The 27,659-nt window shown below is 40.5% G+C and overlaps 1 protein-coding gene across 1 annotated transcript in view; it reads right to left on the reverse strand.

The window, feature by feature from the left end:
* Positions 1-27,659, reverse strand: part of LOC124187041 — a 277,057-nt gene that overhangs the window by 19,825 nt on the left and 229,573 nt on the right. Inside the window, exon 5 of the mRNA XM_046579287.1 lies at positions 13,262-13,401. Coding sequence (XP_046435243.1) covers positions 13,262-13,401 — 140 coding nt within the window. The remainder of the gene's footprint in view (positions 1-13,261; positions 13,402-27,659) is intronic.

The raw sequence follows: 27,659 nt of genomic DNA on the forward strand, positions 1-27,659 counted from the left end.
TGCGATCGTATGTTGGATCCGTATTTTCACACCAACGGTTGTTCCTCGTTGCATGGAAATATCGCGCAGAACTTGGATATTCGCAATTCCAATATCAGCCCAATGATTGATGACGGCGTCATTCTCTTCTCCGGGTGGTTGCTCTCTCAGCAAATTGTACGTCCTCTCCATCTGCTCCGCCAGTCCCATATACGCTTCGACTGCCATGACTTTGACGTTGATATAAGCCGAACTTTGTATAACTTTTTTGACTTGCACGTATCGTGTAAGACTGGCGAGCCTGCATCGGATGCGTTGAGCTTATATGTATATAGGCCGATAGATCGCAAGAATTTGGGAACTGTGCGCACTGCGTTCTGCGCATATCGGAGGGTAAAATGACGTCAGAGATGCGGTGCGCACTGCGTTCTGCGCATCTCGGAGGGAAAAATGACGTCAGAGATGACTGGGCCCACCCTTTATCCGACCCGCCATCCCTAAATTTTTGGGTTTTATTGCTCTCCCGGCTCTGCAGAGATGATGAAATTCATGTAAAAAATGACGCCAAAGACGGCTGGGGTCCGCAGTCCCCGCCCCCACCATCCCTAAATTTTTGCGGTTTATCTGCCAGTTTGAAGTCACCCAGTTCCGCAGCTGCATCTTGCCTAAAAGCGTGTTGGAACAGGTTTTCACCCCCTCCCCCTTATCCACGAACCCGCCGCCGCCTAATGTAGTTTTTGAGTTTTATGAGTCGTTAAGCAGCGTGGGCCATGTGGTGGGAAAAATCGGTCAACGAAAAGCGGGTGGCAAACAGTGTGTGGTGTGAGAAAAATCTTATCTTGCCCGCTCTTCATCGGATGGTATGTGTACACACAGTTTTGGGTTTTACGACTCTTTATAGCGAACAAGTCCGAGCCTGCACATCCCCCGCCATTCTCTATGATATGTATGTTCGGTTTCAATGAGCTACTATAACAAAGAAGCTGAGCCTTTGCTATCGAGGCGTGAATTTATAAACCGAGCTCCACTTATCGTCATCGATTGCTCCAAGCAGAAGGAAACATTGAAAACTGAACCTGTGACATTCGATTGGAATTTAACTGTAGCATTACGTTCCCGCCACACACTTCTGCCTACTGCATGATCTTGCATGATCGCATTGTTGAATATAATCCGATCAGTGGTACTGTTCAAAAATTGGTATAAGTCAATTTGGAATAATGATATGTTTAATTAATATGGATATTGAAAATAATATGTATAATTTCACTCGTTAAAATTTAGAATAAGATAATTGAGAATACAATAAGAAAACTAAATGTAATTGATGTTAAATAAAAAAATAGTTAAAAGCATTCAAAACGTCATTTTAAACCTTCCTTCAGGGGTCATTTCCTGGAATTTTTTCAATAGATTTAGCGGGTTTTCACCCTATCCGATTTATGTGCGGCTTTCCGGCGCCAAACAAGTCTCGACAGGAATTATTGTGCGTGTGTGTGTGCGTCGAATCCTATGAAAATAGCCACCGAAAATGACCGGGGGGGGGGGTGAGAGAGGGTGCGCCGTGGGTCAAGGGGGTGGTCCAGAACTTTCATATATACACTACTTATGTATATGGTGCTACGCCAATCCTCTTACGATACTGTGAATGTTGATTTGAATTCCGTGATGATTATCGCATTTGATTAGTATGTTAACAAAGTTTTTTCGATTTGTTTTTAACTTTTCTGTATTCCCTATCATCGTATCCATAAAAATTCTGGAAAAATTTTAGAATCGTATTAAAAAAATATGAACGGATGGAAAAGAGGACCATCAGACTCCCCACCCAATTCACCACGACGATCGCCAACTTATAAGCGGGTGTGCAGAGAGGTGGCTTACGATGAGGAGGAGGATGATGATGAAATGATTAATAGTGATGCCGATACGTTGATTATCGACACCGAGCGATGTAATGATAACAGTGCTGGTGATCATGATCGCGAGTTTGAGCAAAACTTGGCTGGCAAGCATCATCATCATCTAGAATCATCACCATCACCGACTGATGCGGAGAATGAGGAGGTTGAGGAAGAAGATGAGGGGGAGGCGGAGGTGGAGGGTGTTTGGAATGGTGGTGATGGTGACGACGAGTGGGTGGAGGTGAATGTACGGGAAGTGGGCATTGAGTTGGATAATGATATTGACGGTTGCGAAGACGTACGCATCAGATTCGGTTTACTTCTGGATGAGACTGATCAAATCGGTCAAATGCTGGGAGACATCGATAGAGCTGACCATGATGGTTATTATTCGGACGAGGATTGGTGTGTAGCACTACATGAAAATAAAATTCTAGTATCTTCCACACCTTCTCCGTATCACTCATTTTGAATAGGTGGAAACATTTTTGAATTGGAGATTTATCATGCAAATCAATGATGAGTGCAGCAGCATCAACTTTTCTGTTTCGGCTTGCTCTTTTTACAGATTTTTCATGGCGAATCAATTTTAGAAAGAAAAAAAAATGCCATCTCATTCAAGTGATGATAACGATGAGTGGTCTATCGTTGATTGGGGTGAGGATGAGGAGGCTGAGGAAGAGATAATTATAGGCTTTTCCGAAGCAACACGCGAGTTCTCGTTGGAGGAGCTTCGGGATCTCGTTGAGGATGCGTGAGCTGCTCAAGTGAGACCAAACAGCCGATATTATATAAATTACGGTGATAAATGTATAGAAATAATTGTAGAAAAATGGGAAAATGAAACTATTGTAATAATTATAGATGTCGCAAATAGCGATGATGATGATGATGATAATGTTAACGAACAGGATAGCGATCATGATTTTATGGATTATTTCGAGGAATAAACCACGCTAAATTCATAATTATTGATTATATATTTTCCACAAGTAAAAATTTATAACATTTACATCTTGTATGACAAGAATGGGTGAAAGTTATGAAGATATATATTTGTAATGTATCCTATTTCTAGACTATAATTTTATCGAATGGTAAATTTTTTTAATTCTATGTATAAGCTATGATATAATTGGGACTAATTCTATTGTTATTTTGGTAAATATTATCCATATTATCTATACACACGATTGCAACCTAGACAGTCTTTAATTAGAGGATTCGGTCCATCCACGATATCGTCATCGGGTCCGAGTGTGTAATGTATGCTACATCTGCGGAAACTTGCGATGACGGAGTCCATTTTCATATTCTCTGGTAGGTTATTCCACGGATCATTGATGGATTTTGATGCGAACGTGCGAATAAATTCTTTTTGTGGAAGAACTATATCCTCGGACATCATTCCCCTCAAACCGTCCGATTCTTTGTACAGACGGAAGGATTTCTCGAGGGAGCTGGTACACTCCTTCGAATACCAACTCCTTAGTCGCTGCACATTTTCAAAGGCGCAATTGTATGCCGGGATGTATTCAAAGTTGTGATCATACCAAATTGAGCCTGGCGCTGTTGCTTGCTGGAGGATATTCGCTGGAGAGTATCCATGGTTCACGTCATGCCACGGTGCCGCTTCCACATACCTCAATTTTTCCATTGCGGGGGGTATGATATGCAAATCTTCCATATTAATAACCCTCGTTCTACCATCGACGATCTCCCTCAGCCATGCTTTCTTCTCCGCCCCTTTGACGTATACCTAACACGCATTTCCAACCATTTTTCTCACAATCTTTGTCACATCCTCGTGAGATTTGTTGCCCGCATTCCATGATATTCCGTGGTGATTGTGTGTCAACCATACATTGGTAGCTCTACATTCAAGTGATAAGCTTGCTAAATCATAGGGCGGCTTGAAAATCATGTAATCCGGACCCGACCCGTTTACATTCATGACTGCGACTTCCTTGGGTACAAACTTCATGTTATTTCCGATAAAACATTGCACGTCTAAGATCATCGCCATGTTGAGGAGTGAGAATGTTGCGCTCGATTATATACTGACGGATGGTATGTGGAAGACTGACTATTCCATCTCCGGCACACCCGCTTTTATCTCCTCGTGGATGAATTTTGTGGAAGTAGAGGGGGATCGCATAGTTCATTTAAGGCACATGCATAACTGCATGAAAATTCGAACTTGTTGAATTCTTCACCAAGGTATTTCATTTGCAGACGGTTTTCCCTGGCCATGCTACACATTTCAGTCAGCTGACTGGAATCTTCTTGTAGAACTCTTACGATTCTCGGTGGTAAGAAGACGTTGTATTCTCCATTGATCGTCGTCAGAACACGTATCTCGAATTTTGTTTTAACCAGTCGTAAGCCGATGGCGTCATACACTCCCCCAATTTCGAGTTTCGACATCTTCTTGGTTGGCAGATTTTCCAGGCGGCTGACGTGGTTAACTTTTGCTAGATCCATCGCGTTTCGAGGTTATTTTACAAGCGAGAACAGTTCACAATGAGAATACGATGAGAACAGAGGGACGATCACGATAGACGTACGCTTTATATACCACCCACCGCCCACTACAATTTTCCATTGTACCCCCCCACTACAATTTTCCATTGGACAAGTCTCGACAGGAATTATTTTGTGTGTGTGTGTGTTTCAAATCCTTCGAGAATAGCCATCTTGCGGCAAAACCCGAAAATGATCAACGGTGGGGGTACCGCTGCGGATTTGGGGGGGGGGCTGGGGGGGGGTACCGCCGTGGATTGGAAGCGGGGGGGCTGGGGGTAGTCCCGCTGTGGATTGGGGGGGAGGGGGGGGGTACCGCCGCGGATTGGGGTGGCTGGGGGGGGAGTCCCGCCGCGGATTGGGGGGGGGGGGGGGAAGCTAGAGGGGAGCTAAGGGGGAGTGGGGGGGGTGATCCAGAACTCTTATATATACACTACTAATGTTTATTGCGTAGAACTTGAGATACCGGTAGGAATGAATTGTGTGGTGCGAAAGATATACCGGGTGTCCCATTTTAATCTTACATCTAAATTATCTCAAAAAATATTGCTCTGATCAAATTTTGTTTGAAACAAAAGTTTTAGAGTTCAAAGGGGACGTTCAAAAAAAATTTTGTTGAAGGTCCCAAATTTACAATAGCGACGCTACGATGGCTGACATGGTTTTTTTTTAAGGAAACCTAACTTTTTTTCATGACAAAACAATGCATTGCATTGAAACTAACAACTTTTGTGAGAAACATTTTTCGATTCAGATTGTGGTTTTCATGTTGGAACTCCATTTTTGACTATTTAGCGCTGTCCGGAAGGTACCATACAAAACCCAAACAAACCCAAATAAACCCAAACGAACCCAAACAAACCCAAACAAACCCAAAAATCGGTTCGTTTGGGTTTATTTGGGTTTGTTTGGGTTTTGTATGGTACCTTCCGGAGAGCGCTAAATAGTCAAAACTGGAGTTCCAACATGAAAACCACAATCTGAATCAAAAAATGTTTCCTACAATAGTTGTTAGTTTAAATGCAATGCATTGTTTTGTCATAAAAAAAAGTTAGGTTTCCCTTGAAAAAAACCATGTCAGCCATCGTAGCGTCGCTATTGTGAATTTGGGACCTGCAACCAAATTTTTTTTGAACGTCCCCCTTTGAACTTTAAAACTTTTGTTCCAAACAAAATTTGATTGGAGCAAAATTTTTCGAGACAATTTAGATGTAAGATTAAAATGGGACACCCGGTATAAGAAGTCTAGATGTGGAGTTGTCGAGAGTTAGAATAGGAGTGTCGCTCGAGACTTGAAACGTACATGTGCAGAAAAGGTGTGACAATGCTAGAAGTAGTGAATGGAATTTGATGAGTAAGCGCGATAGTGAATAGCGTGAGACTACGTAGAGATAAGAGGACAAGACAGAGACCATGAGATTCATGTAAGAACTGTGGGAGAGTTGGCCAGTGGGAAAAATAGAGAGAAGTGGTATGTTGAACGTCACACCCCCTGTTGAATCCGCGCTGTAAATTAGCGGCATTCTTTTTCACGTTTTACAGTCTTTAATCCTAATCTCTGCGTGGACATTGTAGTCACGTTTTAAGGTCATAAACTATTCAACTGCTGGACGTTCCCATCCCTTATGGACGAATTGCGTCGACTGATTTGCAAAAAAGGATACTCCTTACGCCGGTCTGCCACATCTGGCAGCCAGTCTTGCAATCTCGACAAATTCTCTACTTTCTACTCGTAAATACCTTTGCCTACCTACCAATCCTCTAATCTTCACTTTTCGTTCCTTGTTTTTTTTATGACGTGTATCCTAAAACGCCCGCACGTGCATCGCACATTGGGAATGTACGTTTCTGCTTCTGGCTCACGTGCTCACTCCCACTCCCAAGCAAAATTCATCCCTTCTCTCAAGGGACAATCCTACCCCTTCCAGTAGTTTTTTGGCCATCGGAACTTGGCTAATTTTTAAAACCTACCTTTAAGATCAGATTCGTTTCGACCAACGCGAAGAGAAGACCAACTTACTCTACTGCCACAACTTCTTCTCACTACCCCGCGTGAATCTCATACAACTGAACTCAACAGTGTATTCAAATTATTTCAAGTCTGTTAATAAATATATTTGTTGACTAAACCTTATAACATTGAATCATCTTTGAGTCAAACCCGATTGTCTCAAGGAAGCTAGTGCATCGAAAATCTTTCCCGATTGGTTTGACGAGGATTTACAACCCTCGTTGGTAAAAAATCTCTTACCGCCATCGATGCCGAGCGCAAACCCCCCCCCCCCCCCCCCCGCCCCGTCGGAGGGAGCTTAGCGGTAGATATGGTCCCGAATATGGAAAGCAAGAAGGTGGAAATGTCATATACAGTAGTGAAACATGATTTGCTTAATGTTAGTATGTGCTTAAAATTAGTTTTCCATTTTTCTTATTATAGGTAGTGTATGGTATTTATAAACTGAATATAATCTGTTGTCGGTATATATGAAAATGATAATTGGTGTGTGTTTACAAGTATGTAGTCGCAGTATGAATGTAGTTTGAATATTGATTGATGCGTTTAGCAACATTCGTTGGATATTTCAGGATAAGTGTTTGTAATAGTAAGTTTATGTTTGAGCTAGTATGGTTCATATTCTGGATTGCGTATGAGCGAAAGACATATAGTTACAATACTAGGGTTACACAATGTTGTTTAAAGCTAGGCGCCTAGGGTTAATGCGCATGGAAGCAGGTTAGTACACTTAAGATTAATCAACAATGATTTCTTTGATTCGCTGGGTCCTAAGCATAACTATTTTTTTTTTTTTTTTTTTTTTTGAGATTCAGAGTTTGACCTATTCGTACAATGATATCGGTTATAAGTGTAGATATATTTTGGGCTAATTGTAAACTAAGGGTATAAGATCGTCATTATAATCATTTTAATGCAGTAGTGTACACAAGCATATATTTTACTTATGTCTGTTTGGTAGCGCAACAGCAGATCTTGGTAGCAATATAGTAGTTGCCTATTTGTAATAAGGTTTTTGTAAGGTTTTTAGTACTGGTGGGTTTAAAGGAAGCGGAGGTGGTGTGTAAGGAACTGCATCATGGGTTTCTACTTTGTTGGGAATGGGTAGGACAGAAGAAGTAGGTGGGTGGATAACATTTAGCTCGATTGGATGGTCATACCCTGTTTGTCTGGCGCTAAATGTCTGGTTCGTTTCTGTAGCTTTACAGTGTGTGCACAGAGTAATGACTTTGCCGAGGCATGAGTGACGGTAGAATAAGTATAGGGTTGCGAGAGGTAGTGAACCTACACCGCTGTAAGTAGGAGCGTCCTTGATGTGAAACATATAGCGCTGTGTGCGGTGGTGTGTGCTGATATCAGTAGCTTATTTTACGATATCCTGCAGCGATAGTCCGGTATTGGCCGAGGCATGTACATTTATGTGCGAGGTTTTGTGGAGTGGGGGGATTGCAATTAAGGATAAATTTCTGGTTTCATTTAAATTAAGGTTTTTGTATACCCGGTCCAGATCGAGGGTGAAGTTCGGGATGTATGAGCGGGTTTCAGATGAGGTCGAATACCTAGTTGTGGAGAGTGTTACCTCACCTGTGTGATCGGTGCACTTGTTATTTAGTCGTAATATTCCGGCTCCTGGAATGGCGATTCGCGAGGTGTGGTCGTTCGGACATAATATGTGTACGGTTTCTGGTTTTGCTGAGGAAAATATCCAAGCGTTGGTGACGGAAAGTTCCGTCCAATATGTGCCTTCGAAAGATGTTAGTCTAACGTCGCAATTTTTTGTTACTGATTGTGAGGAGTGGAGAAACAAGTCGACTTCGCATAGCTTGTGGATTCCGCTGTGGAATAGTGGTTGACTTTGAAAATGTATCTGTTTTACGTTAGGATACATTTGTTGATTTTCGGTTCGGATAGCTGGAAGTATGACGCTCTGTTTAGTGTTATTGCTATATAGTCAGCACTGGGTTGAATGTATGCGAACTTGTTGGAAATCTTGTCGTAAGATTGTCTAACTGGTATGGGTAGCAAGTGGTATAAATTGAAAGTATCTCTATTTAATATGGGTATTGAGATGACGTAAATCAATCGCGGCTCAAAATATGCGATTTCTACTTTCGATATTCGGACTAACTCTTCAGCGTATGCGGCGTCTATGGGAACGGAAACTTCATGAAGAGGTTTCAGCAATTGAATGTGTTGGATGCTCGAAATCATTTGTTCTGGAGATAAAATTTTTGAATGTATTATTCCTTGTGGTGCAAAGAGGATCGCGTCTATTAGGTTGTTAAAATCAAGTTCGTAATTATTCATGTATCTGTCTAGGTCAATGAGGTGTCTAATAAGTGAGATTGTAGTCTTGCTTGTGGACATGAATCTTCCCGAGATAGTCACTTGGTTGTTTAGGGTTGCTAACATGCGGTCTTGTGATTCGTTGTGGGATGCAACGTTATCTAGTTCGTAACGATATGCACCCAGTGTCGATTGCACTATATTTGTTTGTTTGTTTAACGGGATTGCTGGATGGTTTGTATCGTTGTATAGATTATCTATCTGTTGGTTCAAGTATTCACCGTCTTCTACATCTAGTGTTCGAAAAAGGGATTTGGAGAGGCTTCCCACAAGGTTTAAGGCTCCTCTTTTGTCGCGGCGCGTAGCTAACGTGGACAGCTCCCAATGCGCTTTGTTAACTGTGCGATGACCAATCAATGATTTTATTTGCTTCTGGTGTTCTTTAATTGTACTTATTCTGTTGGCTAACAATTCTATGTGGTCACTCGTATCGCATCTACTTGCTAAGGTAGTACATTGTTCGCGTATTTTGTTCAAATAGTCTGTAATTTTTGATAACTGGGATAACATGTTACCAAGATCCACATAGTTGATCAGCGTCCATTCTTCGTTGAATGTCCGTAAATTTTTTATTTGTTCAAAGTGGATGCCGGGATTAACGTCAAGTTGTTGTATTGTGTACGGTATTTCATCGTGGTCGGTGATTTACGCACTGGCCCTGTAATGATATACATATTCTACTGAGTTTGCAAAAGCTTGATTACTGAGCAAATCGCGTCTTGTTATTGGCGGTTGTACTGTTTGCTATTGAAGGGGTTACTGTGGGATTTTACTATGTATGTGCGATGTTTAGTTTAAAATTTAGTTTAAAACGAACTATTTTAGTTTTGTTTAGCGTGAGGTATATTTCGGCATTAACGTCATCTATTATTCGTTTGATTACATTCGGGCCCTTATAATGATCTTGGAATTTTGACCTTGTTTCGTTCAATAGGTAGACAGTTTTTCCTACTTCAAATCGTTGTGGGTTAATCGTTCTGTTGTAGTTTTCTTTACTTTTCTGTTTAGCTTGTTTCAGGTTCAACGGGGCGCGTTTACGGATGCTGTGAGATTCGCTATTAGACCGAGGAGGAATGTATCGTATGTATGCGTGGATGTGTTGCTTAGTATCGCATCTGTCGGTAGTTTAGCTTCCGAGCCGAAGATCAGCTGGTGAGGTGAATAATGTGTACTGTCGTGTTTCGCTATATTATAGCAGAAAATGGCGAAACGTATGAATTCATCCCAATCTTTACCTGCGTTGGTGTAATGTTTGATGTATTCGGTAATTACAAGGTGACTTCTTTCTAATGAGCCGTTTGATTGCGGTCTGTAGGCGGTTGTTCGTAGTTGTTTAATTTTGAAGAGCCTGCATATTTTTTTGAGAGCGGTACTCATGAAGTTTCGTCCCTGGTCAGTGAGTATAGTTCGCGGAGATCCATAGAGCGTGATGTATTCTTCAGCGAATACTGTCCCTATCGTCTTTGCCGTAGCATCGGAAATTGGAATGGCGTCTAAGAGCTTGGTCAGATTGCACTGGATCGTCAAAAGGTAGCGGTTATTCGATTTCGTAACAGGGAGTGGACCAGCTAAATCTAGGGCTACTTTGTCAAAGGCCTCTGCGGGCGTGTCAGTGATTGCCATGGGTAATTTTTTTTTTGATCCTGACTAGTTTTTTCCTCTGGCAACTGCCGCAAGATCTGATGATATTTTGAATTTGCTTTTTCATATTTGGCCAAAAATATTTTTCTCTTATTTTATTGAAAATTTTCGTAACGCCTTGGTGTTCTCCGATCAGTGACTCGTGGTACTCTTTGATCATGTCTTCGCGTCTGGTCTAAAGGTTGGTTTGTCGGGTCTCTTGCTCGATATTGGGTGTTGGGATTGTTCTATTGTTGACAATTAGTGTTATTTTGGAAAACTCTTAAATCTTGGTGGCTTTTCGGATTCTGGGGATATTGGGACCGATTTGAGTGGCACTTATCGTTTGAGTGGCTTTTGCGACCAAATTGCGTGCAAGTTGTGTTGTTGCGCTGCCTCGTTCTGCACTCTTCTATACTATGACCAGCCTTCTTGCAGTATCAACACACTACTAATACGGAAGGTTGTTCAGGACAATATTTATCGATGTGATCGGTTAATTTACATATACTACATTTTATATGGTTTTGTGTTTCGTAGTTAGTTTCACGGTATGAGGCTAATTTAAGTATATCTGATAATAGTTTTTCAGTCTTGGTGGCCGTGTCTATAGCCATTTGTAGGGTTTGTGGATTCTCATGAGCTACTCTTATTTCTAATTCGTCTAATAACCCTTTCATAAATCTTAGTTTTGCGTTCTCCGACCACTCGGTCTCTCACCGGGCTCAGCGACAGTGCATATGAAGTGCATATAATCGCATAATTTGAGCACTGCTGCCGATAAGCGAGCCAAGCGCGCAAGGCAGGCTATGCTACACGATGAATTTCGTACTTATTTAAATGATCCCCGGCATGTTCCTACAAGAGGATATAAAACTGTTACATTTTATGACAAATGTTCCAGCTCTATCACATTTGGTTAGATGTAGCTTGGGTTTTAGATTCTTCAAAAATTTAAATCTTATTTACTGCTCGTATTAAACGTACCTTCAGATTAGCGACAGACGTAGTTCGGCTGACAGCGCTCTTGAATGATGCCGCTCTAGAGATGGTCTAACTAGATTCAACAGATCTTCAAATGTTTGTATGTCCATCCTTGTGCAGCGGTGAAACAGGATGTTGTCATTCTTCAGTTCTTGGATAGATTGGTGAAATCGCCTTAGCTTGTCTATTCTGGTTCACCGGCCTGACCCACCAACGTCGGTTTTTTTTATCTAACATTTCGTCTCCTTCGACGCACGATAACATACATTATCATTCACATCATTACTAGTAGCAGGTCATCATCCATGATGGCAAGTATCAGAAATTATTGATATGTAGTTCTCTGGAAGGTATAATAAATAGAATAAGATAAAATTACAATGGCCACTCCATAAAGCTTGCCTAATTGATTTTTGCATTCTAGATTAATTCATGTAATAGCAGTGTATTATGCAATGTAAAAAAAATAAAATTATTGAAAATATAATGGTTGAACCAGGAACGTTCAACTGTTCTTGTGTGTTTCTTTTTAGTATGTCGACGCAATATGTCTCATGTTGCTGTCCACATTATATTACGATCCGGATGGAGTCTTTGCAGACATCGCAAGGAGAATTCATTGTAGTTGCTATAACCTTTTCATATATCACTTCGTGTAAGGTGATTCTTCAAGAGAATCAAACTTGTCAACACAATCAAAATTACTCAGAGGTTAACAAACTCTTTACACTTACTCTCCAAGTGTTTTGGTAATGTATTTTAAAATACTCACAAATATTCTTTCAGCAGGATACGCTACTCAGAAAAATTATTTACATCCGGATCAACTTGGACGCACGAAATTAATTTGAGGTTGTGTTTGCGTACTTTTGTATTTTTGCAATATGCAATATTTCATTTTTATTTTGTTACTTACTTTTGTTTTCTGCAGTCACGTCCGACACCTCTTTGTATCAGCTCGTGCACTTTTCCCTGATCTTGTCTTTTTTGTATTTGTTTACAATTTGCTGTTCAGCCAGTCTTGCGAATGTCGCTCGCGTGTACGTACATGTGGCAACGCGACGCGACGGGGTGAAATCGGACGGAACTGTTACGCGCGCAATCCGACATCAGATCAGTCGGACTCGGGGGACGCGTTAATCCGCGAAGCAGAGTCTGGCGTGGCATTGGTCGGCGCCATGCGTGAGTGTCGCAAAGCCCGTACGTGTTCCAACAGCCGAACATTGGATACCGAAAAGTTTGTGCTCCTGCCTTTACCGCTCGGGAATAAACGACGTCCATGAACATTTGAATAAAAATTGAAATTAATTTTTGAATTTCCAAATTGGACGTCAAAGAAACTTTTTTCACAGAATATTTATGATTTACTGAATATCAAAAGAAGAACATTGATTAAAACGCTTAAGGTGAAATTTTGTTTATTGCATCGGGAAAAAGTTGACAAGCGTTTGAAGATAAACCTTTGAAATACAAGTCCGAAAATTGTACCCCCTCCATCTCAGTCTATATGTGTCGAAATGAATCATTTTTGATGTGAGTAGTACCACTCAATAGTACAACAATTAGACCAATTTTTAGCCCGATCAGAGGACCTTTCTTTTGGGGTTGGTACACTTGAGGAATTCCACTCCATATTTGTATGATCTGAACAAATTGGTGGACAGGTTGTGATTATTGAATCGTTAGGAGGCAGCTGGCAACACAGCGCATGTGAATGAGATAATCTCAGTAGTGGAAGAATAACGTGAAGCAAATATCATTTTTCAACAACAAAGTAATGCATAGTACCAAATATTGAGAAAGCAAGTATTCTTTAAATTAATAATTCAAACATTTATGACTGAAAACGTGTCACAGTCTTATCTTAAAATATTTCATATTGGTATTCACTTACCTCAGTTGATAATGATGAAGATTGACAGTTAAATGCAGATGTATATGCACTTCTGAACAGTTGATCCCATGCCGTGGTTGTCACGTGATGACCAAGTGCATCGCAGAGGTTTTGCAGCGCAGGAAGCACGATGGGTGGTACTATTGTATGAAATAAATGAATATCAGGTTAGATAAACACTCATCCCATCAATTTTTCATCACACTCGTGCGAATAATAACTATTACATAATATTGGCTATGATTGTAGTATGGTGGTTACTGATAGTTAGAGTCAGGTCAAACAACATTCAAATGCGTATTGGAATCAACGTAGCGAAGAAGTCGAAAACTCAAACACCAATTTTGAATTTCGTAACAAGAGTAAGGATATAAAATCACGTTTATATGTAAGTATAAATGCCCGCAGTTAATACCGTTCGTAATAAAAATTAAAGGAAGGACCTTTTTGTCTGAAAGTAATATATTTATGTTTTATTTGATGTATGATATGTATATGTCGGTGCACGATATTCTGGTCGCGCTTTCTCATGCTGTGATGCTTGTTCATATTGAAGAATATTTGGTTCATATTCAGTCTAAGTGTATTTGTTAGTATTTAGATTAGTCATAGACCTTTAGCCTGATGAGTGACGTGAAGGAGGGTGCGAAGCGAAGACTCTGAGAGGCAGAGCCATTTTTCGAACGTAGCCACAGCCCTAGAAGATGCTGTTTCTTAAGTGCCCAGGCAGCACACTTGCTTTGTTTATGTAGCTGCTAGATCTCAATGAAAAGGTCAATGATATATCTGGTTAGGTACATAACTGATATGTTGTATGTACCCTTTAAGGCACGTTGACGTTAGTGTAATGTAACCGCTACGTGAAAATGCTATGTTAAATTCACAGAACAGATCTGACGTAACATTTGTGTCTTAAAGCATTCGTCTTTGTGTGGTCCAAGGAATTGATATATCTGTTACATAATAACGTATACAAAAATAAAATATATTGTCGTTAACGTCACAGATATGTGTCAAGGAGCTCATTATACTGTGTTTTAAAGTATTTGTATCTTCGTTACATAATTATTTTTATGTAACAATTATAGACCATTGTTAACGTACTTCATATATTCGAATGGTTCCTTTTTTGTGTGTTTCAAGGAATCGATAGTCTTATCACATAATTATGTTTACGTGAGAAAAATCTGCCACCCAATTTATACATATATAGACAAGAAAAAAGATATTCCATTCGAAGGCACTCTAAAAAATTTTTCTTCAAGCTCAAATTTTCGTAGAGTCACTTTTTTGACAAGTATTTACAGCCATCAAAAGCCAATCAAACAAAGAATCATCAATTTTATTCGCATCACCCGCTCAGGCCCCGCGACGTTGAGGGTTCCCGACCGCGTGGCGGCGGTTGCTGTGCTTAGTGGGGGTATAGCGTGAGTTAGTTAGGATCAGGGGGAGTTCACTCAATGCTTTTAGATGGGACCGAATTTTGGCAGGCTGCAGGAGTACACTGTACCAACACAATATTGAAAAATTCGCAGTTACTATATTTCTATAGTTATTTCTTGCTAGAGTATAGTAACATGTCAGCATTACTTAGGATGTTAAGAGCGCCCTCTACCGAGTAATGTGATTGGAGAAAATTTAAGCGCAGAAGTTTAAATGAAAGAGAATATGATTTTCAAAATTGCAGTTATAAATAGTTAAATAGCAATAAAAGTCAGCTCCAAAAATAAATAATTTTAAATAAAAATAACAAATCAATAATAAATAGTAAATGACAAATAATGCTCGAAATCACAAAAAAATTCAAGATAACCAATGTTTACACATGTAATCGCAGTAACATAGGATACAAGAATGGCGGAATATTATTTTCCGGCTGCACATGTGCACATTATTATTATTAGCAGTTCTACCACTCTAAAATATTCACTTCTAGTACAATTTTGTTTTCGTAACTTGTCGCGCCTTACTCCTGCAGCCTGCCAAAATTGCTTGGAGTCTGGGTAAAGAGTGAACTCCCCCTGGTTAGGATCGAGCGCTTGAATGGGTAGGACGTGTTGTGAAGCCTTTCTTTCTGTTTGTGCGTTGTGATTGCATGATCTTTTTCGTTCCGCGTAGTATCAAGGTTCGCGCGTGTCTAGGTTTGGTTTGTAGCGACGCGGTTCATCCTCCGGTAATCGAAGGTGCCCGTTCCCGGGGCGAGCGTCGACGCGGCGACAGATCTGTTGCCCGAGCATCTCAGCGTTAGATCCCCGAGACGTCAAAGCTGTTTGCACGGCTGTGGGCCATCTTGGACGCTCCCCGTTGCCCCGCTTCCACGTGACCGTCGGAAGTTGCGGCGTTTTATTTATTTAAATCCGTACTTGGTAAGCTAATTTAATATTATTGAAAGATCATTCAATTTAGTTGAGAAAAAACGCGCCAGAAAATCATTGCTTTGTATCTTGTCAATTTGATTTGTGTTGAATGAATATTTGACTTGCTCCGGATTTTCCATCTGTCTCATGAGGGAAATTATTCCGAAGCAAGCATCCTTTTCTTGTCCCGCAAAATTGATGTTTTATTCTTTCACCGTCGCACTCACTCATTCCATCCCGATTAGCGTTAGAAGAGAACTCTAGGTAAGTTTTTTAACACTCAAAGAACCATATTAAGTAGCGTGTATTTATTTCTTACTGTAACACGTTGAATTTTGATATGCTATCACCTGTATATTAAGCAAAATGCGTGTAACGGCAATGTATACCCGTTTACCTATTGTTACTAGTATGACACTATATGTTGAATTTCGATATTCTAGTATCTTTGTTATGCTTTGTCATTTTAAGCTGGTTACTTTTATGACGCATTCTATTTCAAAATTCTGGGTGGTAATAAACAATATTTCTCTTATACATCCTGGTATTTGTGTGCTTTTTTTAGCAGCGTGCACATGTGTACGTGCACATAAAGTGAATCGTCTGCTGTTACACGGAGTGACAGATATGTATTAAGTACGTTTATTCAATCGCTCTGATTTAGAAGTATTACGTGACAGATAGGAATTTTATCTGTCACTGCAAAATATAACTGCTATGCGCTGGATGTAAAAAATGAGAACATAAATGATACATAACGGAGTTGCAAGGATATGAATCTCATCCATACCTGTGATATCATTGATACGCACCTCTGTTCTGTGCCTGTTATATAGCTACCATAATGTTTTGTGGCAGACATAATACAGCAAATGTATGGTATATGTAGGGCACATGTGATGTAGCTGTAATGTTGGAAGGAACAAGATTCAAGTATTTGTTCCGTTACTGGGATATGAATGTGCTGCCTGGGTGGCAGTTGGTTTGTAACAGAGCTAGAGTTCGGTAAAGCAATGCAAAGGCATATTAAGAGAATTCTAGAGGCAGGGTGGATTCGTTGTCGCATTTTCTAGTACGCGATACTTAATCGTAAGTGGAATAGAAATAGACTGTATTGGAGATAGAGACATTGTTTGTGATGCAAGACTATTATTTATGTTATTATTATTAGTGATTGGATTGATTAGATTAAGTATAAACAAGGTTCCAGCAAGAGTAACTATGGACACCCCTGGGCCACTTTCCCCGACATATATATATATTTTAACCAATATTTTTATATATTTCAGGGTAAGAACGATATAACGTTAATTGGTTACCCTACGGCGCAGTCGCTAACCTAAATAACTAGATAGAGAGAGATACTAAGGGAGAAAGATACGATTGTTGGGCGCCAGACGCACATGCGTCAAAAATAGATAATTAGAGAAAAAGACAAAGGTAAAGGTGAAGGTAATAGATAAAGGTAAGGTCAGGTTCTACGACGGTTTTGCACAGTTCGCTCAGAGAGACAAGATAATGGTAGAGGGGCGGAGTCGAATCCAATAGATAAAATAAGAAACAGGTGAAGCAGGAATAATATCAAATATATTAAACAAGAAGCGATAAGTTTACTGACAAGCAAGTAGCTGAAGAGTTGGCGATACAAGTACGATAAATGCGATAATTAACAATAGTTACAGCCAGAGAAAGGTTGAGCGAGAGAGTTGACAATTAACGGAACGTTTTCCGAATAAGCGGGAAATATGCGCAAGCTCGCGGTATTAAAGGTAATGAGTAACACGGTTTTAAGATAGATAGGCAGAACAGAAAAGATATACTGTACTTAAATTAAGCGGTAAGCAAATAAATCATAAAATAAGAGAAGCGATTATAAGCACATGCGAAATACAATAATTGTAATCGTTATCACATTACCAGAATAATCAGAAATAGGCAGACAGGGAATTATGAATTACAAGGTAAATTCAAGCGACAGGTCAAATAGAAAATTATCATAAAATATAGAGAATAACAGATAATACGTAGTCTATAGTTTGCGGTAAGTGCGAGAGAAAGAGAGATAGTTTTCGGTACGATAAAAGGCAATTCAAGATAAGACAAACAATATTCAAGATAATTAATATGCAACGTACGGCAAACCAAATAGACGACGGACAACTACGATCAGCGATATTAGCGAAGAAAATAATGAAAAAGATGTTATGCGATACGGCACAATACTCCCATGTCAAATGAATGACGAGCGGGACCGCGCAGCGATATAAGATCGCTCCCGCGGTACTCTAACTAAGATACGATAATCAACGATAATAGGTAAAGAGACAGATAGAAACTAATCAGAGAAAATATAACAAAATAGCAATGCTCAGTAGCTAAGATAAAAATTGATCCTTCAACGGAACGCGCTGCTAGACAGCAATATTAGACATTCAAATATTCTAGAAGAGAAAGATAATAAGATAAAGCGACAGTCACTACAATGCGTAAGTAATAGTCAACTAGTCGCGAAGTTACTTGCAATAAGGCAGAGAAAGGGACAAGATAAGAGATAAGAGAGAATAAGGTACGAGCCCAGGTGGATCAAGCAGACCAACTGCAAGGTAAAGAGAAAAGATACGAGCCCAATTGGCTCAAGCAGACCAACTGCAAGGTAAAGAGAGAAAGAGGTAAAGGTAAAGGTACGATATATTGCAAGTAATCTCGTGGGTTCACAAAATAGAAAAGGAGCCTCACTTACGTGAAAGGAGATAGAAACTGGTATAGAGAATGCGATAAGGTACAATAGCGAACTTTGGTAGCGATAAGACACAGAAGATTACGATAGCACGACTGTTAGTGTCAGTAACTGAACGTAGAGTGATGAGATGAGCGATGATCCTGATTTTCGTCGAGCTGCTGTCACGTGATTCTTCCCAAAATTTGCGGTATCTTAATTGGACCAGCAGGTCGCGTGGCCTGGTCCACGGATAGGCGGCGATAATCCCTCGCCGCTTGATGTTCTTTTCCCTCGACGACAGGTATCGAGGTATCAGGACGTCGGAAGGTGGTTAGAGATGTTTTCCTGCAGCTATGCGGTATCGTTGGTGAGAAGGGGGGGGGTCGTACTGCTCAGGTATTGCGATATTGAGGTGTGCGGCAATATTACGTCACCGGTCTCCTGGACTTGCGACAGACTGTAACTCACTCCTTGCTTTACTGGTACTCCCCGTTGTAGCTATTTCGTCGGCGCTGCATCCCGGCCCTCGCTCATCGAAGCCCTCATGCCGGAACGATCTGGTGGTGATGGCCCTCAACCCGGATCCCCACACTAGATCCACCAGATCCACGTGGTCAGCATATCACTAGCCTATTCCACGCCGCAGTCCTTCGATAAGACGACTCGTGAAGAGAAAACCGTCTTCTATTGGATAGTCAACGACTTAGTAGATGTTAGGGTCGGTTCAGCTCCAGGCTGATAAGTATCGTCGACGGGAGGCTTCGTTGTGTTTTTGACGCACAGCCCTGTACGCCGCCTGACGATGCATCCGAGCGGTAGAAGCATTCGTTCGTGGTTCGGCTCCTGGCCGATAAGTCTCAAATAGTTGGAGGTGCTGTTTGTGCATCACGCACGACCCTTTTCGACAACTAGATAGGCATCCATCGGGAGTGGTTTCAGCGGTATTCGTTCGTCTGTAGTCGATGGTGTTGATGTTGAGCTGGTACGTGACCCCTGTCAGGCAGTGTCCTGGTATCTTGACGTGAAGGTCTCGCGGATGGTTCTCGAAGAGCATTACAGAATTAGAAAATAGCATACAATTAGCTTAGTAAAGAGAAATCAACTTGAAGATAATTAGTCGTTCATTTTTGGAGTATTGGCCTCAGACGTGCTTTCGTTATTTTTAGCGATATCTGCACCTAGGGGAATGCGATAATTAAACAAAGTGACGGGGTACGAAATACCACGTCACAATATATATAGCTGAAATCTCAAAACCTCTCTAAAGCGGACACTTTCAGTAACGGGCAATGTTAGCTTGATACCACGAAGTAGAGAAACAAACACAAAGTTGTTTTGAATAATGGTTTCCTGACCTCGGTAGCTGTTGACTAAATATTATTCTTGAATATGAAGGTCAGTACAAAACAGTTTTTTTGTCAACGTTTCAGCCTGGATGGGGGCCCTCCTCACAACAATTATATCTAGGAACATCTGTCACGAACAGAAAATTATGTAACACAAGTTAGTTATTGAAAATAATATGTGAGAGGCTTATGTGATAAGCAAGGCTAATTGTGCTGATATAATTAAAAGAGAATTACCTGATGATGACATGGAACTCTCAATTTCGAAGAAATAGTCACCTAGAAGTAATAAATAAACGGTAGAATACGCAACAAAACTCAAATTGTACTGTTTTTTAAAAAACATGAACTGCGATGCGAAACTTCCAAGGATTCATCTTGGTTAGTAAAATTGAATAAAATCACGAAAACGACATTTTTGAACCTATCTGTATTTTGAACATGCAAGTCGTCCAGAGTGCAGTGGAAGATGAACGAATTCAGTCATTAGAAGGAGCACAGACGATGAGCCAAAGGGTTAAAAAGATGTGAGAATGTGTTAGGAAGGTAAAATCTAGAGCAAGCTCAGTCGGTAATCAATAGTTATGGTTGATGTATCACAGAGGTGTAAATAGCGCTGAGATGTTCAATATCTTGTCTTCGATTGACCGCGTTGGGATGTGCAACAATGTTGCACATTTCTAACAACAACCTTTTGTAATAAAAGGGTTCAACATCTTAAATGCTGGCTTAAGCATAATTAAAAGTATAATCAAAATCTATTGCGTGTCTAGTCAGCGCTGTATAATTATCATCATGCTCGTGGAGATTTAGTTTAATTTTATTTTATTTTATATTATTTATTTGATACAAACGGGGAGTAACCCCAATTACGGGCTGGTAAATACAACCTGCCTCACAAAAACCAACAGCTTAGTCAGCAACGCCTTAGCTCGCGCGGCCTAACGACAATTAGGCTAAAATTACAAGATCGAGGACTAGGAACTAAAGATAGCATTTGTAACATAGAGAGAGGGCAAACAGGCGTCACCGTTTCGAGCAGAGGAAGTGTGTGCACTCGACCCAGCCAGCAATATGTAAATTGTTCAGCTTTGATTTTAACCGGGCCGATAAAGGTGGTAAATATATTCCTCCAACTACAGTGGCACGGCCCGCAACGGTTACACAAACAAAGATTTGTTCGATGGCTTCGTTGGGAGAGGGAATAATACGACTACTTAATGTATCGGTAACTGCAATGAGCACCCCTCCTCCCCTGGTACAAGAGCTCGTATTTTCACTCCTGTCACACCTGAATACGTTAAATCCAATGAAGCCAAGTTCAGCGCCATGTATGCTATTATCCAAACATGTTTCCATCAAAACAAAAACATCATGAGTATCCGACCATGATCCGAGAGATGAGCTCACATTAAGCAGCTTAGTTCTTAAACCGCGAACGTTTTGATAATATAGCCGGATAATACTCTCGGGTGTCAGTTTTTTGAAGTCGAGGCCGATTTTGGAACCACAGTGGGTATGCCCCCTTGAAAGTTAAGGGCAGAAATCCCTTTGGAAGCGTGAAAAATAGGTATTTTTCGATCATTTTTTTAGAGGGAAAAAAATTATCTAATAATTTTCAAATTTTAACATAATTTTATTGAAGCATTCAAGGTGAGAAATGATTTTTTTTGTTGCAGTCATACACAAAATGGCGGCGTTATTAAGGGTCTTGGAACGCCTGTTTTCCGTGACATCGAAAAGTGCTGCAGTTGTCACTCTTTTGCTGTTGATCTGAAAAAGATTTAACTAGTGTTATTCGTTTATTGACATATTAAGGGGAAGGATGTACCTAAAAAATGATGACAAAGTGCAAAATTGAAAATTTGGGAGCCCTTTTATTCTGAGGGTCGAATTTTCGACCTTTTTTTCGACATACTTGACCCCTAAAAAGGTATTTATTTACGCGCTACCTTTCGAACTTTAGGTACATCCTTCCGATAATATTACTGAGTGTGATCTCCCAAAACTTCATTGAAATCGGTCGATAACTTTTGGAGCTACAACACGAGCAGTTTTTGAAAATGTTGTTTCGAGATAATCGCGTTTAAAGTTTCAACATGTGAAAACTAATGATTGTAGTGACTTACCGATTAATCAGCGATGCCAGGCACGTACAGCAGACCTTCTTCTTCCTCGAAAAGCACATTTTCGGGCTATATTGCCTCGCGTTCCTTTCGGATAGTTTGGCATTTTACTTTGGTAAACTCGGCCGTTCGTGACAAAATTTCAAACGAAACTAAATCTGTTTTTCGGGCAACGTATCGTTCCGTATACCTACCGTTTCACGCTATATAGATATATCTATAATGTCCCCTTTATAAAATTTCTCGAAACATCTGCCTGGTCAAAAAAAAAAAGGTAGATAAGGGAGCATTGTGATGTGAAGGTTGCTCCGCCTCTAACGGTCCGAGCGCCCGACTCGCTACCTGACCGCACGCTGTCGCTCCGCTCTACACTATATGCGATAACTCCGCAAATATTGATTATTTCGGGTTTTCCTTTGGTCAGTATATTCTTTGGGTATTATACTTTCGAAATATGTAAAAAAAAAATCGATTTTTTGAAAATTCTAAAGGGATTTCCCCCCTTAATCGTCCATTTGCCTCTTTCGCCATTCTTCTTTAATTAATCTAGTTTGGTCCTGGCCTCTGTGAGCTGTTCGCGTTGTGTTGCTGTTTGGTCACTCTTGACGTGGATGACTCGACCTCGCAAACGGAGCTTAGATCTATTTTTGAGCACGTGAAGTATATCAACTCGAGAGTTGAGAGTAACCAACAGCGGGCGAGTTTTACGAATTCCGCCTCCGGGAGCCTTGGGTCGAAGACGGGTTGCTCGGAGCGATGCCGTGGAAACATCTAGTGGTTCAACGATAAGAGTGGCATCTCGAAGAGGTAGGTCAGGCTCTTCAGGAATGTCAAACATTATAATATTATTTGCCCTCCTATTCCTATCTTTGAGCTCTTGTAATATACTGTAACGTTCTTTGAGGTTACGGAAAGTAAAATATGGATCCACGAGTTTAATTATCAAGTCAAAATCAAAAGCGTGAATAAAATGCTGTGAAAATGCTTTAATTGCGTAATATGTGTTTCTCGTTTAAAGTCTGAAACAAGACTGTTTTTACAATAATGTTGGTTGATGCAGCAACCTTATTCTTTTGAAAGACATAAGAGGTTTATAAACGTCTTTTATCTATGATGACTACTAGATCATTAAAGAGGGGGCAAAACGGGTGATTTCACCATTTGTAACACTACTCCCCTCCGAGGAAAAGAGTCGTCCCGACTCGGGAACGATGAAACAATTATAAAAGTGATCTAGCAGTCAGTGCTCAAAGGTGAGTTGGAGCTGTGGCTCGAAAAATTTAAAGACTCCCTTTTTTACTATCTGGCATTTGCCCACAGTCTCAAGGTAAACCACAAAAAACCTTGAGCAGATAGTTGAGCGTTAAATAATTTCAAAAATTTATGTGCCTTGTTTTTAAAAAGGTGGGTGTTATTGAGTGTTGTGTGACTTCATGAATTAGAAGCTATCAGCATTGGTCCAGATCGATGTCGAAAGAAATCCAATCCTCTTCTTGAAGGATTGCCGAAACGAAACAGGTTCGGGTGAAAACATCGAGACGGGAACCAAAAATTCCAGGACCAAACAGGATAAAACCAGACTCCTTTTCATAGGAAATAAGGAAATAGATGGGTGACTGATCCTAATCTTCTTAAGAAACAGCTCACCCTAGAGTTTTGGAAGGACAAATGTGATTGATGGTATAACAATTCAAATTCACTAAGTGAATTTGGGAGAATACACGAATAAAATAAATTAAATATGTATTCGAAAGAAAAGAAACGATAGTAGATAAGCAAGGCCGGTTCTGGATAGAAACACCTTCTTTACCGACCAAGCCGACCAGTCCGCCTATAGTTTGCCCCAGGCGAAAAATAATATTTTCCACGTACTTCGAATACATAACCAGGTGACGTAACCATGTGACGTTACCGGCTGATGTGCCCACGGCGGTCATTTTGAGAATAGCGGTCATTTCGACGGCAGCCATCTTTGATTTTTTTGATGGCGGCCATTTTGATTTTTTCGATGGCGGCAATTTTGATTTTGTGATGGCGGCCATTTTTGATGGCGGCCATTTTTGATTTTTTCGATGGCGGCAATTTTGATTTTGTGATGGCGGCCATTTTGACGGCAGCCATTTTTGATGGCGACAATTTTGATTTTGTGATGGCGGCCATTTTGACGGTGGCCATTTTTGATGGCGGCCATTTTAATTTTTTCGATGGCGGCAATTTTGATTTTGTGATGACGGCCATTTTGACGGCGGCCATTTTTGACAGCGGCCATTTTTGATGGCGGCAATTTTGATTCTGTGATGGCGGCCATTTTGACGGCGGCCATGATTTTTTTTGATATATAGCCAATAGTTTGCTCCAGGCGAAAAATAATATTTTCCACGTACTTCGAATACATTCTTTTACGTTAATCGGCCGGATGGTGACATCGCAATTAGATAGACAGGGAATGCCGATGACGATCCGTAAACTTTCACGCTAATAGTTTACCCCCAGAGCGAATATAGCCAATAGTTTGCCCCAGGCGAAAAATAATATTTTCCACGTACTTCGAATACATTCTTTTACGTTAATCGACCGGATGGCGACATCGCAATTAGCATAAAAGAGACCGGGTCAGCGTAGAGCGATCATTCTAGAGGAAGCTTCGCAACTCTATCTTTGTCAAGTGTGTGTGATCGAAAGAAGAAGAAGAAACATGGATTCCGAAAAGTGTTTGAAATTAATACAAATTATGGAAACGGCGTTCAAGATTTTATCTGAAAAATCGTCACCGGCAGAAATTGCAAAATGGATTCGATTCGGAACCCAAAATACCAAGCTTTTGAATAAAATCCAAATCTTGGTTCTCATCCATGCATCCATCCATGTTAAATGTAATGAATGAAATTTGAATAAAATCTTACGCAACAACGCCTCAACGATCGGGGAGAAGACAAGAATTTTGACTACAATTGGAATTCTGAAGTCGTTGACAGTCAAATTTCAACAATTTCAAAAAGTGGGTGACGGATTACGAAGCCGACGAAGAAGCGATCGAGTACGGTGGGAAGATTTGGAGACAGCTTTCGAGAGTCGAATTCGAACGGGAGCCATTATCAATCTGCGGCAGAAAGATTTGAACAGGTTTTTGGAAGATGCGAAACACCTCGTCGTTGCAAGACTGAAGAAAATGCTACGAAAAGTGGGAAGTTTACAAGCAAACTGTGTCTTGTGTTGTAAATTCAATATAACGAAAAACGCTGAACATGTTGAGGAAATTAAATATTTTAACACCAGAAACCAAATCATCCTCCAGACAGCTGACATACACGGGTGGTTCGAAGAGAACGTAAAGCAAAAAGTGTTGGCCAAGGTGGAAGATTTTCAAGAGAGAGACTCTGGTTGGTCGCTGACCGAAATAATCAATTTGACTGTAAATATCAACAAGTACGTGCCACTGCGAGGCGGTGTGTTCACATACACACCACTACCCAAAGATATTCAAGATAAGAAGGCTGTCGTCAACATCCGCAACGGAGACGCGTATTGCTTTCTCTGGTCGGTCACCGCAGCCCTCTTTCCAGCCAACAACAATCCCAGCGAAATCACTTCGTATCCACATTTCAGCTCAGTGCTACAATACGGAGGTTTGCATTTTCCAATGTCTTTAGACCAGATTCCAAAATTTGAGAAACTTAACAAACTCTCAATTAACGTTTACGGTATAGATAGTGCGGAAAAACAAAAGTGTAGTGTAATTGTACCCATTTATTTGAGTCGAAACAAGTCTGATAAGCCTACAATCCATCTTTTAGTAATAGAGTCTGAAAACGACGACGATGACGATGACGATGATAGTATGGAAAATATTAAAAAGAATGTAACACATCATTTTGCATGGATTCGGAATTTATCGCGGTTGACAAGTTCCCAAATTTCCAAACGCTCGCATCAGACGTGGTTGTGCGATAGGTGTCTGGCTCATTTTAATTTCAAAAGTTGTTTGATCAAGCACCGAGTTGATTGCATGAATTTGAATAAAACCAAAGTTATCTTGCCAACAGAAGAAGACAAGATTCTCAAATTTAAAAATTTCAAGCACAAAGAAACCGTTCCGTTCTGCGTTTACGCAGATCTAGAATGTTTACTGCAGCCCACACATGAAAGTTTTGGGGAAAATAGAACAATTTATCAGAAGCATCTTCCGTATAGTATAGCTTACTATCTGCATTGTGCGTTTGACGATTCGCTTTCAAAATTCAAAATTAATCGCGGAGAAACTTGCATCCAATGGTTTGTGAACGAGTTAAAGGAATTGGCACTTTCGTTAGAGGGATATTACGAGACTGTTGTACCGATGGAACCACTAAATTTCAATCAGATCAACGAATTTGATTTATCGACAGTCTGTCATATTTGTGAAAAACCGTTTACGCCCACAGACGTGAAACATCGGGATCACTGTCATTTCACGGGAAAGTACCGTGGTGCTGCTCACCGCAGCTGTAATCTAAATTACCAAAATTCGCACACCATCCCAGTGATATTCCACAATCTTTCGGGTTACGATTCGCATTTTCTGATCGCAGCCCTGGGTACGTCATTCGAAGGTACTGTCAAACTATTACCTGTCAACAAAGAAAAGTACATTTCCTTCACTAAATTCGTTAAGGGAACGGATGTAACGTTCCGTTTCATAGATTCGTACCGTTTCATGCCTAGCAGCCTCGATAAATTATCATCGTATCTGGACGATTGCCGAAAAACAATAACACGTAAATTCTGCAGTAGCTTGAACAAATGTCGGTTATTGACTAGGAAAGGCGTCTTCCCGTACGAATACATAGACAGTTGGGAGAAGCTCGAGGAGAAACATTTACCAGCCAAAGAACAGTTTTATTCCAAATTGAACGACTGGAATATATCAGACGACGATTACGCACACGCGTGCGACGTATGGCAAACTTTTAACGTCCAAATTTTGGGAAAGTATTCGGACTTGTATTTACAGACGGCAGAATTGTTGGACGACGTACAAACTGGACCCGTTACATTACTACACAAAGCCCGGTCTGTCATTTGATGCAATGTTAAAATGTACAGGCATCGAACTCGAGCTTCTCACCGACATAGACATGGTTATGTTTATCGAAAAAGGTATTCGTGGTGGTGTATCACAGTGTTCGAACAGATATGCAAAGGCCAACAACAGGTACATGGGAGAGAAATTCGATCCTGAGATCGAAGAATCTTATCTCATGTACTTTGACGTTAATAATTTGTACGGTGCAGCTATGAGCTTTGCTCTGCCATACAGTTCCTTCGAATGGGTATCAGACTTCAGACAATGCGACGTTCTTACCATCTCGGACGATGCAGAGTTTGGTGACGTGCTGGAGGTAGATTTGGAATATCCTGCGGAACTGCATGAAACTCATAAGGATTTACCATTGTGTCCGGAGCACTATGTACCTCCGATTTCGACCAATCAACAGCCAAAATTGACGCCCACGCTATTTTCCAAGAAAAACTATGTTGTTCACTACAGCGTTTTAAAACAATGCTTACAATTAGGCTGAAAATTACTTCAAATTCACAGAGTTCTCAAATTCAGGCAAACCCCGTGGCTCAAAAAATATATAGATTTAAATACCGATTTGCGAGAAAAATCTGACAACGAATTTGAGAAAAATTTTTACAAGCTAATAAACAACGCAGTTTTTGGCAAAACTATGGAAAACGTGCGAAAGTACAGAGATGTTTGATTGATCACCGAATGGGATGGACGGTACGGTGCGAGAGCTACCATAGCCAAGCCTAATTTTCACAGCCGCACCGTTTTCGACAAAGAGATGGTTATCGTCGGAATGA

The sequence above is a fragment of the Neodiprion fabricii genome, chromosome 7 (genome assembly GCF_021155785.1).
Source record: "Neodiprion fabricii isolate iyNeoFabr1 chromosome 7, iyNeoFabr1.1, whole genome shotgun sequence".
Lineage (NCBI taxonomy): Eukaryota > Metazoa > Arthropoda > Insecta > Hymenoptera > Diprionidae > Neodiprion > Neodiprion fabricii.